Source organism: Meleagris gallopavo, chromosome 10 (assembly GCF_905368555.1).
Source record: "Meleagris gallopavo chromosome 10, MGAL_WU_HG_1.1, whole genome shotgun sequence".
In the NCBI taxonomy this organism is placed as follows: Eukaryota; Metazoa; Chordata; class Aves; order Galliformes; family Phasianidae; genus Meleagris; species Meleagris gallopavo.
The window spans coordinates 3850339-3864691 of record NC_139413.1 but is presented as its reverse complement, the minus strand read 5'-3'; the positions used below and the strand labels follow the sequence as shown (position 1 = coordinate 3864691).

The 14353-nt window shown below is 45.3% G+C and overlaps 1 protein-coding gene across 4 annotated transcripts in view; it reads right to left on the bottom strand.

The window, feature by feature from the left end:
- The window catches only part of RASAL2 (RAS protein activator like 2), a 154123-nt gene that overhangs the window by 135668 nt on the left and 4102 nt on the right, over positions 1-14353 (bottom strand). The window contains exon 1 of one of the 4 annotated variants that reach the window (XM_085232362.1): positions 5901-6050. The exons of the other annotated variants lie outside the window; for them this stretch is intronic. Coding sequence (XP_085088488.1) covers positions 5901-5958 — 58 coding nt within the window. The 5' untranslated portion in view covers positions 5959-6050. Of the gene's footprint in view, positions 1-5900; positions 6051-14353 lie in introns of those variants that run through there. 4 annotated transcript variants of the gene reach the window in all.

The window sequence follows — 14353 nt, the reverse complement described above, 5'->3', positions numbered from 1 at the left end:
GGGAGCCGAGGGCAAAGAAAACAACAACAAACAAACAGGGAATGGCAAACTCATCCTGTGGCTGTCCTCAGCCTTTGGGCAGTGGGTTGGAAGGAGGGCACTGAGAGTCCCAGAACTGGGAAACTGCACTGCAGCCCTACACACCAACACAAATACAAGTTATACACACGTAGAAAAGCTCCTCTCCCTGCTTTCTGTCCTGCTGAGAGCAGTGAGGCGAGCACAGCCCTGCTCTTGACTTCCCAAAGTCCACATGCACACCTAGAAGCTGTCCAGGTCTGAGCACACGTGCTAGGCTGCTTTATTTGGGTTGGAGCAGAGGCTGCTCCCTGCAGGGATTCTAGCAGGAGAAACAAGTAATCGTGAAATGGGAGAGACCCCGAAGCCAGCAAGCCCCTGTGGGGAGGGCTAAAGAGGAATAATGTGTTCCAGTGTAAGCTGGGCTTGCCTTTTCCAGTCTTATCATTTTGTTTCTAGCCCTGCAATTAAACGTTTAACTGCAGCTGTGGCAGTGTACACACTAACGGCTTTTTCCTTCTAGTCCTCTAAACTTTGGCTGAAAGGCAGGTGATCCTAGGGCAGGTTGCCCATTTTGCTGGGAGTGGCCAATAGATGAATGGAGCAATGTTCACCACAGTCCTCACCCCGCTCTGCAGCTCCCTTCCCCTCAGCAGAACCAACCGTACTCACACCATGGCTTGGGGAACCAACCTCTGCATCCATAGAAAAGATACTGGAAAGATACATGGAAGCTAAGGTTGCGTGCCTGTCGTGCCAGTTATGTAGCAGGATGATTTCTCCGTTAATGTTTGTAAAATCATCGTGTCAGACTGGAAAATAAAGTTTCATCGCCCGTGAAATCAGCACAAGTACCAGAGACTCTTAATCTCTTCTAAGCTGAAGTAACGTTCAGCTCCCTGCTAACCAGGTCAAAAGATCAGCAGGTTTGCTCCATGGAAGATGCCTAATCAAATGGCACAGCACTCAAATACACGCGTGCACAATAGCTGAATCACATTATCATTCCTTCTGCCCTTGCCCAAGAGGAACAAAAAATTCTTAAGAAAGGTGGGTAAAAGGGAGTTGGGATAAACGATCACAAAAGAAAGCTCAGAAGTGAAACACACATTGGAAAAAACTAGTTTATCACCACGTCCTTTGGAGAGCTGGGGCAGTGCTCACGCTCCTCAGAGCCCGTGTAAGTCAACGCATTATTCTCCAGGCTCTGCCTCATATAGCAGGTGCAGGCAGGATCGCTGCTTACAGCCAAGATAAAGTGCAGTTTATCTTTGCAAACACTAATATTCATCAATTCCTCCTGCAGATAAAGCAATAAATGTTTGCTCCCCCAGATGGAGGGAGCATTATTTAAACCGCGGTAGTATTCTAGTAAATCCCGGACAGATGGACCAGGATTCAGGGACAAGTGAAGTTGCTGTGTTTATGATAAGGGAATTAGAATGACAGAAAGCCTCTTGCTGGGAAATGTGGGATCTGGTGGATTTGCATTTGCTTCATAAAGAACGCTCTACAAACACACTATTCAAGGTCGCTGAGCCAGAACGGTGCAGAGGCCCACCTGTACCATGCAGCCACTGAAGCCTCTCCATCTCTTCTGGTTGAAATAGCGCCCAAATGAAGACAGGATTAAAGCACATTCAATTTGTTTCTAACTTAGCTACATGTTACTGAAGATGAACTTACTTATTTGTAGCCAGCAAAGAAAGAGTCCAAAGGCAGTTACACAAAAGTAGACCAGCCGCCCTGTGACCAAGGAAGCCACATTCATCCACTTCAGCAAATGTTGACTGAGCCATTACTCAGGCACAGCTTCAGATAAGGCACTGGGGCTGCCTGCAGCCCTGGCAGCAAGCTCTGGGGTCCCTGCACTCAGCTTCATCGGGATTACTGCAGGTAATGCACCGGAGCAGAAAAAGAACAGAGAAAAGAGCAAGTTAGCACACACAGTTAGGTCAGCAAGTAGATGCACACAGGCTGTGTTAATGAGACCTCACAGAACTGGCATTTTTCTAATGATACTGTGTTGTTTTTTTTTTTTTTTAAAGATGCTATCTGATCAGATTAACAAGGCCGTAGGGCAAAAAAAACGAAGACAAAGAGAAACCAATCCTACGTATATTAACTCAGGCAGCTGCCAAAACTTATTTGGAATGTTTCACTGGACGAGCAGACTGTGCTAACATTTAACCAGAGCAGCCAAGTTTATCGAACAGAATCTGTGCTACTCCAGGCGTGCCGGCTGATCCCATCCATCTTCTTTACACCACACTGCTGTTAGTTTGCTCTCTGACTATGCATCTCTAAGAGCAGATACTGGTGACTGTGTGCTCACTACGCTTCTAACAAGGCATTTTATTTTCCCACCTGAGAAGCAGCTATATGCAAGCTAACAAAGTAATTCCTTTCCGCCGTGCCTATTTCTTGCTTCCCAGCTGAGCTGCAGCCTGCAGACCCAGCAGCACCAGCACTGCTGGAGGAAGGACTCAGCACAAACTGTTTTTTCATATCTGGATGCATTCGGAGCAGATGGGAAGGAGGATGAAATATTACAAGTTGCTTGTGTAAGGACAGAAAAAAAACACAGAATGATATGTGTGCATGGCTTAAAATAAGCAAAAACGTTGCTTCCTGGAGGTCACTTTCAAATCCAAGCAGCTTTTGCCTACATTGGCCACTGTTACTTCTCCCGACAGGAAACGCAGCTCAAAAACACTGAGAGTATCAACAGCTCAGTATTTGAGATAGGAAAAAATAACGAAGTGGTATTCCAGAAAGTGGCTTTTTAAAGCACATTCCTCAGTTGCACGCACAGGGCACCCACTGGGGGCTGGGCTCGGCTGCAGCGGCCCCCCCCTGCACCAACCCCAGGGAGCAGGGCAAGCCCCGCAGCCCAGGATTTCCCCTGGAGGCAGAGAGCAGCCTGCACCCAACACAACTGCCTGGACACATTACCTGGTGTATTTCTAGGGTTGGAGCTGAATTACCAGGTACTCACAGCACCCTCTTTTTCACTGCTCCTTCATTCCAGGAAACTCCATGACACAAAGACTCTTTCAGATTGGTAGAAAATTGCCCTTAGAAGTACTCTTTTCTTAGGAAAGTTCCATATATTTATGCTTGCAGCAGTTACATAAGACAAAATTGCTACTAAAATAAAATGACAAATAACAACGCAAGTGTAACAAAACGATCAGGGACGTGGGTAGTGGGCATGGTGGGGATGGGTTGATGGTTGGATCAGATGATCTTACTGGTCTTTTCCAACCTTAATGATTCCAGGAAAACAACCTTCTAAACCAGCCTTGTTCCATCACACCTCCTGGCTCTCATTGGCATGGCACGCCAGCAGTAACAGAGCTCTTTGTGCAATCTCTGTGTCTCCTATCGCTTTGCCTTCCCCAAACGTTTTTTGAAACAACATAAGGCTGCTTAACACGCAAGTGCAAGAAGCATTTCATCTCTACAGTAAAGCTTAATTCTTCTGGCCTTATCAGTATTTTCATTAGAAGTGCTTTTAACTCCTATCTTCCATCTTTATTGCTCGTACCCATGTTGATGTTGAAACACTTTTAAAGAGTCTACCAGGTCACAAGCTGAAGGGCTGCTGTTTTTCTGTCTGAGCTTTGCACAAGTTTCTTAGAACTCTGAAACAATTTCTTCCTGAAGCTGTTCCTCTTCACAGCAGACTGAAATTCCAAAGGCTCTTTGTTTACTTCCTCATTTGCACACAATCCTCCACCCTCCGTTTTTAAACTGGTGCAGTTCTGGGAATGCGTAATTTCTTAACAAGCTGCTGCTGAAAAGCCTGAAGAGAGCAGAATCATTCTCACTGACAAGTTTCTGTGGTATTATTTCTAAGAAATCGGAAAAAAAAGCAAAAAACATCTATATTTCACTGCCTAGCTTCTGTACTGATGGATGTGATCACTGAGAAAACGTCACACGTTTTATCTGTGATTACTGTTGCTACAGAGGATTTGATAGAACGTTTGGACAATTATTCAACCCTTCTTCTGCAGTTGCCTTTGACGAGTACATTTAGCTACTGAACATGCTGCACCTCAGCTTGCAAAACCATTCCCCACTCCCCAAACAAGACCCAACAGCAGGCAACAGAAGGGCAATGGAAGGACGGGGCTGGAAAAGAGACGAGAAGCACCAGTTGCACACGCTACAGCTCATGATTAAGCTAGTGTTTTGCTGGAAGGCTTTGATTTGACTTCCAGCTTTCTCTCAGCCTTCACGCAGACAGCTTTCCAGAGCTCTGCTACTCGCTGCCCATTAGCTCAGGACAGCACACAGCATTACAAAGGCACCAGATGACAAACATCCAAATCTACTGATGGGAAGGAAAATCAGGAAGCAGAGGTGTTGAAAGAGATGGAGTGATGATGAGATTGTTGTGGAAACAGAGCCAGTAAACTAAGGCGGTTTTTGGATGCAAAGGACAGACTCCAGAGGATGCACACTAAGGCTGCGCCTGGACCACGGCGGTATTTTTGGTCACTTTTCTAGGAAACTGCTGACAAACGGTGAGAGTGCAGAACAGCAACAAGAGAAGAAGGAGCCGCATTATCAAATCCAGGCAGGGTGACAAGCTGGAAATTCAGCAGCTGCTAGCAAGCTGCAGATAGTGCTGGGCTCTGCACAGCTCCCTAATCCCTACCAGTCCTGCAGCGTAATAAGTACCCTGCTCCTGACTTCTGGACTTGCCAAGCCTTCAGTTACAGTACCTGGGCTCTGCTTCTTGTCACAGGCCAACATTAACCAGCCCAAACAAACCCTGTACAGAGCAAGCCTTGTTTTCCAAGGTGTTGGATGCTACCCACCAGTTGTTTCCCAGACTCCTGAAAGATTTAAACACAGCAAGATGAGATTTCTTTGCATTTCCTATCAGACAGTATAAGGAGTTAAAAAAGAAGAGCTGAATATGCCCCAAGTGTCTTCTGGAAATATCCTGAAAGCTGGCTTAAATGCACCAAGAACAGCAGAGGCAGCAGGGCCTGGGACATTGCATTGAGCTGGAAATACCTACAAGCATTCCTGGAAGCAGATCCGCATAGATGCTGAGGATAAGGGCTGCCATGACAGCCTGGGTAGCTCACTGAAATATTCAGCTGCTGACAGAAGGGAAGGAAAGGATATTATTAAAATGTTTATTATGGTAATACATCAAAATTAATTTGAAAAAATCAGCTCCCGCTACACAAGGCTTATAATGAGCTTATAGCCTAAACACTGATGCTTTGTCAGATTAGGCATCTTTGCTTCCTTTGCATTTTTACAATGTGATGTAGCTACACGCTTTTTTTCTCCCTTTTCTTTAAAAGGCATCTCCTTTAATTTTCTGTTAGTGGGGACACAGGGCTAAGGAACAGAGGTGTCAGCCTTTCAAAGGCAACGGGATTTAGAAATGAACAGAGGGGAAAATATCCAGTTATCTGTTAACACTAGACAGTTTTTTCAAGCAAGTTAATGTCATTTTACAGCTCAGGGCTTGCTAACATTGGGTTACAGAGATAACAGGATTTACATGATCACGACAATTTTTAAAATACCCCATCACTATTACTAATTTTTACTTGTCCTGCAGACAAGTCAAAGCAATTTTCTACCTGTCAAAGATGATAAATCTGTGTCTGGTGACACTGACAGGTGGATTTGTCAAATCCCCCTTGAAGTGCTTTGGTCGCTGCTTTCAGGTGTGCTCCCAAGCAGGGCACGGCCAGGATGAGGGAGAGCTCCTGAGGGTCCAGCTCTCCAGCACAGGACCCCAGTCCTATGCGAGGAAGGAGGACAAGCAGCAAGAAATTATTTTTAACCTTGCCATACAAAACATGAGCTCTGTCCCAGGAAGTGGAAGGCAACTCCCTACTCACGGCAATCCTGTTTCTTGCAGGTCATCCAGGCTTCTTCCTGAGCTGTCTGGGAGCGCATCCTCCCTTCTTCACATCACACCCAACACACAAGAAGCGGGAGAAAGGCAGCAGCACTTCTGGCTGCCAAAGGCTGAGCACATCCCCAGCAGCGCAGCACAGCCCTACATAGCTGGGGTGAGGCAGAGCTGTCGGTCCTCACTGCACGCTGGTGGGGTGGGAACGATGGCAATCTGTGTTAGTGAACTTAGACATTTGGTATTAGTGTAACGCAGACACAATTGCAATAAAGTCATTTATTGGAGCTGTGAAGTGCAGCTGTTCTTCCCGTCTCGCCACCCACACTGTACTACAAGCGCTGAGGCTCAGACCAAGGGGTGAGGCAGGGAAGCCAAGTGGGAAAATGGAATAAATCACTTGGAAAACAGCTGGATGGTAAAAATGGTCAGCCCTTGGGCTGGAGAACTACTCTAGATCCTGCTGTTTTACATTACCGTTAAATTGAATGTAATTGCCATCTGAGTAAGCAAGCTATATTTTAAAATAAAGACACATGTAAATTAATCTGCACTTATTTCCGAAGATAAGCTGTCGCTGCTGCCAGAGAACCCAGAGCACAGTTGCTCCATGTTTTGATGAAGCAAAAAGACTTTTTCCCTGGAAGTGCTGGGATTCCTTAAGAAAAGTTCCTTGCTTATTAAGTAATTCCCTCTGTCATGAATAAGTTATGTATTGTCACACTCTAGAGAGACAATTGTGAACAGAACTGGAAAAAACTGCAATTTTCCACGTCACTTCTAATTCGGGATGCATTTGTACTATCAAGGGGGAGGGAAAAAAAGAAAAATGAGTGAAGCACGGAGCCAGCCAGCATCTCTTTCAACCCTAGAAACCAACAGCATTCAGATTAGAACACAGGTTTGAAGAAGACAAAGGGGGAAAAATGCAGAGGAATAATACCAGTGATGGCTCAGAATATTAAGGCGATGCCAGATTGTCACAGCTCTGGAATCGGGTGCTGATAATTCATTACAGCTCCTGTTCAGCTTCCAAGCAACAGAACATGTCTGCGTGTGTTGGAGAACAGATTTGCATTCGTTGGTTTCTGTTCTCTGATGAAGAGTAACACTAAATAAATGAAAGGATAGAAATTAATAGCTTTCCCTCCTGGGTTTCACCTGCCTTACTGGATATTTCAAGCAGAGAAAAGGAATATCCTAAAATTAATCTGCAAACCACTAAAAGCTTTCACATGCCATGCCTCCACACAAGCACAGCCTCTGTACTGAGCTCACCTCCAACACAAACAGCCCCTCCTTCAGCCCAGACCCTGCTAACAAGAAATGCGCAGAAAGCTGCTCTGTCCAGCAGCCTACTGGGGAGCACAGCTTGACACTGCACCGCAGCTGGCATCCCCTTCTTTTGCTGAATTCTTCATTTTCTGCCCAATCACATCCAGTTCATTTAACCTCAAAGTCTTAGAGAGGCTCAGCCCGACACCCTGTGCTCCGCTTTTGAGGCAAAGACTCCAAAGCAGTTGCTCTAGGCCACGTTTTTGGCTCCTGAAGCCCTCCCAGCACTCCACGTACAAGCACATGATTACCTCACATTGATACATTGATCGCATCACTTTTAAATAAAAGCAACACCAGGCAAGCAGAGTGGGAGCGAGGAACATTACTGGTAACAGTGGGCTGCTGCTCGTACCGCTGGCGAGCAGCTCCAGCTGCTTTCACTTCTTCATTCACCCTCTGCTAAGGCAGCACTGCACACAGCACCAACGGAGCAAAAACAAGCTCACCTCCAGATTATAAAGAAAGCTGGATGTCACCTCTGCTGAAACCCCCTCTACATTTATACACACATAACTGTTTTCCTGGTGGCTTTGCTGTTACAAGCAAGAACCGCACAGTCACAATCAAAAGCCCAAAACAAACAAACAGAAGATCTAGCTGCAATTTGGATCCAAAGCTACTTAACCAAAAAGCCATTAAGATTCCAGGAGAAGGGCTGGTGTGGGTTTTTTTTCTTCACTGTTAGCCTGTGTTTACATCAACACGGCATCTAAGAGAAGTGTCGGGAGGATAAAAGCCTCAAGCCTTAGGAGATGATGACTACAAACACAAAGCTATGTCCACTTGGTGAAATGACAGAAGAGAATTATTCTTTTCCAGTGATATGTAATACTTTGAGGTATTAATTCCTTCATAAGACTTAGCTAAATGCTATGCAGCTGCTGAAAACTGCACATCTGCTTTACATTAACTGGTTTTTAAGTGTCCCCACGAATAAGCAAGCACATACCTCATGCCCTAGATAAAAGCAAAGGCACCACTAATTGAAGAGAGAGATACAGCTAAGCCTAGAGCTGAATCACCACTGGTGGAAATTACAGGAAGAAACCACAGGGAAGAATGCAAAAGAAGAATATCCCAGAATGAGTAAAAGGAGCAGGAATTGGGACGTTCCTTCCCCAGGCTGTGCAAGTAATAAGCACATGACACATCACTGCCCCCTGAAAGGACAAGGGGCAAATGCAATGTCCTCACAGTCACGCTTCACAGCAATGAGTAACAGGAGCTCCAAGGAAACACAGGCATTTCCTTCCCCAATTCTCCAAACACCCCCCTCAGGGATCTCAGAACCATCAGCAACAGAGCTTAGGAAGGAAAGTACCTAAGAGTCACATCGTTGGTGTGACTGAAGGCTGCCTGTTCAGCTGGGTCCACGTTTCCACCCACCAGCATGAAAAACAGGTGAACAAATTTCAGATGTTTCTCGTGGGAGACACTTCCTTTTGGAACAGAATGAAAAAGAAGAGAAGCAACCTTAAAGTGGTGAAACACAAAGTAGGTCACAAAGAAGCCACATCAATGAAGTCTGGAAACAAAACAGGGAGGGATACCATGTCAGCTATGGAATTGAGTGGTTGTTATAAATGGACATCAAAAGTACAGCTAGATCACTTCAAGCAGTGAGCCATTTCATGGATGAAACACAAGTACACAGCATAGGATGCACTACAGCTTCTCCTTTAAGTCTCTTGCAAAGCTACTGTAGTTTTGTGCATAACCCCAGGGGGTTTTGACTGAAAATGTAACCCTCCTGAACTCCACCAGTAACACTGGATCTCAATCCAGCTCCACACCTCTCTCATAACAGTTTTAATCCAGCAGGCTTCCCAAAATCACCTTACAGCCAGCTGGGCGCAAGACAGATTCATAAATGGATTTGGTGCTTATATTCTACAACTGGATGCATGTGAAAATCAAGGGATCTCACAACCCAAACAGCAGAGCCTCAGCTGATCCTACAGAACTTGCTACCCCACACTGTCAACGTGAGCACACAGAACACTGGGTGCTGTCAGTCATCCCTTCAATAACAACTTAGACAAAAGTGCACGTCTACGTTAGCGTAACCTACAACCACAGTAAGCAGTTTCTCAGCAGAGAAGAAGTAGGTCAATTTTATTCTTGGCACTTGTTTATAGGAACACCTACCTACTCATATAGGAAACTACCTTACCTCTCATCAGAGAGCCTTCTATGCATGGAGCTGATCTTGTTTCAAACCCATCCTCAGGGAACTGCAAGGAAAGCACACCTCTTGATAGTAACAGCTATTGCACTTCAGCTTCTTCACACAGACGGGGCTTACAACAAGTAATAATGTAAAGTCAGAATATATGACTGAGGAGATAAGGATAATTCACAGCTGCTTAGAGGCTCACACATGTAAGTGTGAGCCAGCAACGCACAGGTGAGCTGACAACACACAGGTTTGGTGTTGATAGCCGTGCCATTTTTGTAGAGAACTTGCCATTTTCACCCTCTTCTGTTGTGTTGGGTTTTTTCAAACACAGAATACGCAAAGTACTGAGAGTATTTCTTCCCTGACTTAATGGTTACACAAGTGAGAAATGAGTTTGTGTTTCAGATGGCCGCGGCTCACGCAGCTGGATGGGAACGGCGGCCTGCTGCAGTGCTTCTCCCAGCACAGGAGTCCCGAGCTAAGGGCACATGAAAAACAACTGACATAAATATTTACAGCGAGACCATAAAAATCTTTGCTACCTTCCTATATGGGATATAAAACTCATTCCCTCCACAGAGTGTAGGCTGTTGGAGAAGCTCAGTGGACAAGGCCCCAGCTAACAGAGGAAGGATTAGGGAAGAAGCCCGTGAAATCCACTCAGTGAGGCAATTGCTCACACCATACCTCACCAGCATCCTACAGAAGCACTGTCAGAGAGCAAGGGAGAAGAGATCCTGCAAGTGTACGCTATCTCAAAGATAAATCTCCTCCAAGCAGGAATAAAAGCATGTTGAATTTTTACACCCTATCCTTTTGTCAGAGCTCTTTATTTCTGCTTTGGTGACACCACTCCATTTTCCCTGCTTTCCTCTCCATCAACTATTCACTGTCACGAGCAAAAAGATGGGAAACAATTCCAGAAAAGTACCACAAAGCAACAACTGCTCAGCACTACTTGATGAGGAAGCCTAATGCTCTCCCAGCACTGTGCTTGGGTTGCAGCAGCCAGGCTGCACAGCCTGAGGTACAACCTGCAGCATAAATAAAACATGGTGCTCGGGAAGCTTTTTGTCTTCTCCTCTTGCAAAGCACCTGGGCTGCACATTGAGATGAAATACCAAACTAATATGGAAAACTAATCCACATCACTCAGCTCCCCTCACAAAGCCAACGAAACAAAGATGTTCTGCTCAGCAGCACAGGATTTCAAATGCCATGGAAAGTATGGTAGAGCTTCAGGTGGTATAATCTTCGCTCTGCCGTTTCCCAGTCTCCATCTGTGATGCATTTTCCTCTACAGTGAAGAGTTATCTTCTTGGAAATAACGATTTAGGCACACACCTGGCCCTGTACACAAATGGAAAGGAGTTAATCAGTACTGGCTGTCCAACACCCTCCGTGCCAGCAACCCAGCCTGCTATCACTGCAAGGAGATAAGTTTATTACATTTTGAAGGTCAACGAAACTTCACCTCCGTTGCTGCCAAAAAAGGGAGCGAGCAGACATAGCCACCTGAATGGAAGCTTCCCTGGGGAGCATCTTGCCCTGCTGACCTGCAGATATGACACCTAATGCAGTATTGCAGAGGATTATTAATAGCCACAGGAGAATCCAAGCAAAGTAGCAGGCTTAAAGGTATCCCAAATGCAAGGCACTGCAAGTCGAGCTATGCAAGCAAAGCATTGCAAAGCTCTCAGGAGATCCGACTTCTGATGCATGTCCTTAGGCAAGTTATCTGACCTACTTGTGCCCGGTTTCCTCACCTTCCTACATCTCAGCAGCTCTCTCAAAAAAAAATGTTTCAGATGCACTCACATAGCAAGGCAATGAATGGTGTAACTGATTTAATTTTATTTAAACCCAACAGACTAGAGGATTGCTAATAAAGCTGTCACCATTTACCATGACAAAACGGCGCACAAAACTGAAGAAACCATCATCATTTCACTCCTCTCACTTCATTTCATTCACTTCAGCCTCCCTGGCCATGCTGTCCTAGGATGGGAAGCCCCTGTTCCTACACGTTGCACCGACACCCACAGCATCTGCACCCGAGCTTGTCGAGACTGCATTTGTGCACTAAAGACTCAGCTCAGGTGTGAATTACATCTGCTTATCACAAGCCAATCCACTGAGTCAAGGTCAACTGAATTTGGAGATGCAGTGCTCTGATGCTCGCCAGCCGTGAAGTGCTCTGCTGGCAACCAGGGCCCCATCATGCAGCAGGAGAGACAGGGCAGTGCCCTTCCAGAGCTGCATTCCCCCAGCATTAAGCTTCCTCTTGAATGCTGCTCTGTTGTCTTTTGTTCCTCCGTGCCAAAAAACCCCAACAAGCAACCCAGACACAAAGCCTCTTCTCCCAAAGCCTGGATCCGGGCGGCAGGCATCCAGCATTTGATGCAGCAGCCTATGCAAAACATTGCTTCCTAATTCGTTTCTCCTTGTCAGAAACTTCACACTGCAATCTGAGTTGTCGTCTTCTTTTCCAGGACCCATTCTGGGCATCTTGCTCAAACTGCTACCCAGAGTACAGAAAGTTTCCAGAACTGATGCCACAGTATTGCTTTCTATGCTTATATTGTTTTCTATGCTCCTTTTCCCAATGTGATACTAATCACATTGGGAAAAGGAGCAAGCTGAAGGGTTCTGCTGAATCCTTTGGACCATGAGAAGAAAGCCTACTGCTGGGAGGGACTTGGTGGTTGGACTCGGTGATCTCCAAGGCCTTTTCCAGCTTTTCTATGATTCTATAAAGCCTGATTGACGGGGGGTCACTTTTAATCTCTCAACTCTTCTCATCCCCCAGCAATACTGGTTCCCAGTCCTGCATCTCCTTGTGAGCACATCTCCAGGCACACAGCCCCCTCCCAAAACACTCTACTGTGTAATTCTCCATCTCTTTGCAAACTCATTTGCCATCTTTGTTATTTCCTTTCTTCTCCAGTCCAGACTGCAGTGTCCAAAGGCGGGCAGCCTCCATCTGTAAAACACCACGCACATCTACAATACAGCGCCGTGTAAATACAATGAATAACCTGAACAAAGGAGAAAACAGAGCATTTTCAATTAAACTACTGATGTCCAAGAATGCAGACATGGCACTACAGGAAAGGAAAAGGTGCCTGCGAGTTTTAATCAAGCCAGAACCGAACAGAGAAGCATATGCATTCTTATGCAAATCCGCAGCAGACGCATTGCACATCTGCTGAAATGGGAGTCGTTTTCCCACAGTTTGCAGAATTAATGTGTTGAACTAAGTGGCTGCCTGTGCTGGCAGTGTAAGAGCTAAGTTTTAATGGGGCATTCCCAGCTGTAGGGAAAAAAAAAAAAAAAAAATCCTTTAGATAATACAGAATCTAAATCCAGGACGTGGTTTTACATTTACTTAAGTGCAAAGACCTCCCTCAACCTCCAAGAGCTCATTACTTGCACTACTCCAACTTTATAATTAAAAATAATCCAGATTCTTGGAGAAGAGCCTTTCTCCAGTTTTGCGACCTTTTGAAATCCCATTAAAGAGAATTAACAAACGTTATTCTCTCCTGATCATTTCTGTAATGGCTTTCTGAGATGAAGGAGGGGGGTCAAAACACACAAAGGACTGTTAGAAGTTTACTAACCAAAACGCAGTCATTCTTCCATTCCCTTGGTTACTTTCCTTGCAGACACAGATCTTACTTCCATGATTACTGTGAGTCTTTACAGAGGACTTTGAAAGAATTCAGATTAGGGTTTGACTTGGTGACCTTGGGGCTATGAAAGCATAAATGCCAGAAAAATGCTGAAATCTCAGCTTCTCCCCCCCCCCCCTTCTTTTTAAATCTATAAATATCAGTTGAAAGGAACCCATGATCTCATAATAAGCCAATGGGTCATAGTTATGCTCCCGTTATCTTTCCCCTTTTTTCCTATTGTTTAAAAATAGGAAACAGCACCACATTAAAATGTTCAGCCAGAGACAAATCGTGCGGCCGAAATCCAGGAGTCAGGAAGCTGGTGTTTTAAAATAATGTCATCCTCGTTTTCCCCAGCACACACCAGTATTGTTGACACTTCCAAATACTTCAGTGACTTTTAATAAATGAGTAACCTAGGCAACATTTGGCACAATACAGGCAGCTGAAAGGGCCCAGCTAAAACCTCCTACTGAAACAAACAAAAAAACCAACGACACCAATCATTTATGCACAAATTAAAGTCAGTTTTCCTTAAAAAAGGGAGTGTGCAAAAAGTTTGCTGCAGGCTAACACTGCAGCAAAGCTAGGAGTAAAGCAAAGGAGAAAGCAGGCTACAGGCAGCCCTCAGCTGCTCTCCAAGTCATAGGCCAAATGCAGGACACATCACAAAGGAGGTAGCAGAGGAGCTGACACATGGCAGGACGAGCAGATCATGTGCAGGAGTGCTTCAGTCACATCCTTGGACATCCCCCTTCTAGGGACGTGGTTAGTGGGCATGGTGGTGACAGTTGGATGGCTGGATTTGATGATCTTAGAGGTTTTCCTCAAACCTTAATGGCTCTGTGATGCTGGCTGGCAAGGGCAGGCAGTGCCTCTGCCCAAAGCATGCTTATCAGCTTTAACCTGCAGCAAGCACAGTTACTTAAACCCTTGCTTTTTTTTATTACATTCTGTCTTTTAGAGCGGACAACCAACTGGAAATGATTGTCATTTATCATCTTAAGAAGATGCATAAAAGCTTCAATGTTATTGAATGTCTGTAACGCCACACCACAGTGGTACACAAAGGCCGCCGTAAGGTCAGATACCATGACAGTCCAAATGCACAGGAAACAGCACTTCCATCCCCAAAGCCTTACCTTCCTACTTCTGCACAACTTGCTGGGTGAGTTAAAAATAAGCCTATTGATCAGAAGGAAAAGCAGTACTCAGAAGCACCGACCTCCTCCGCTTCCCAACAAG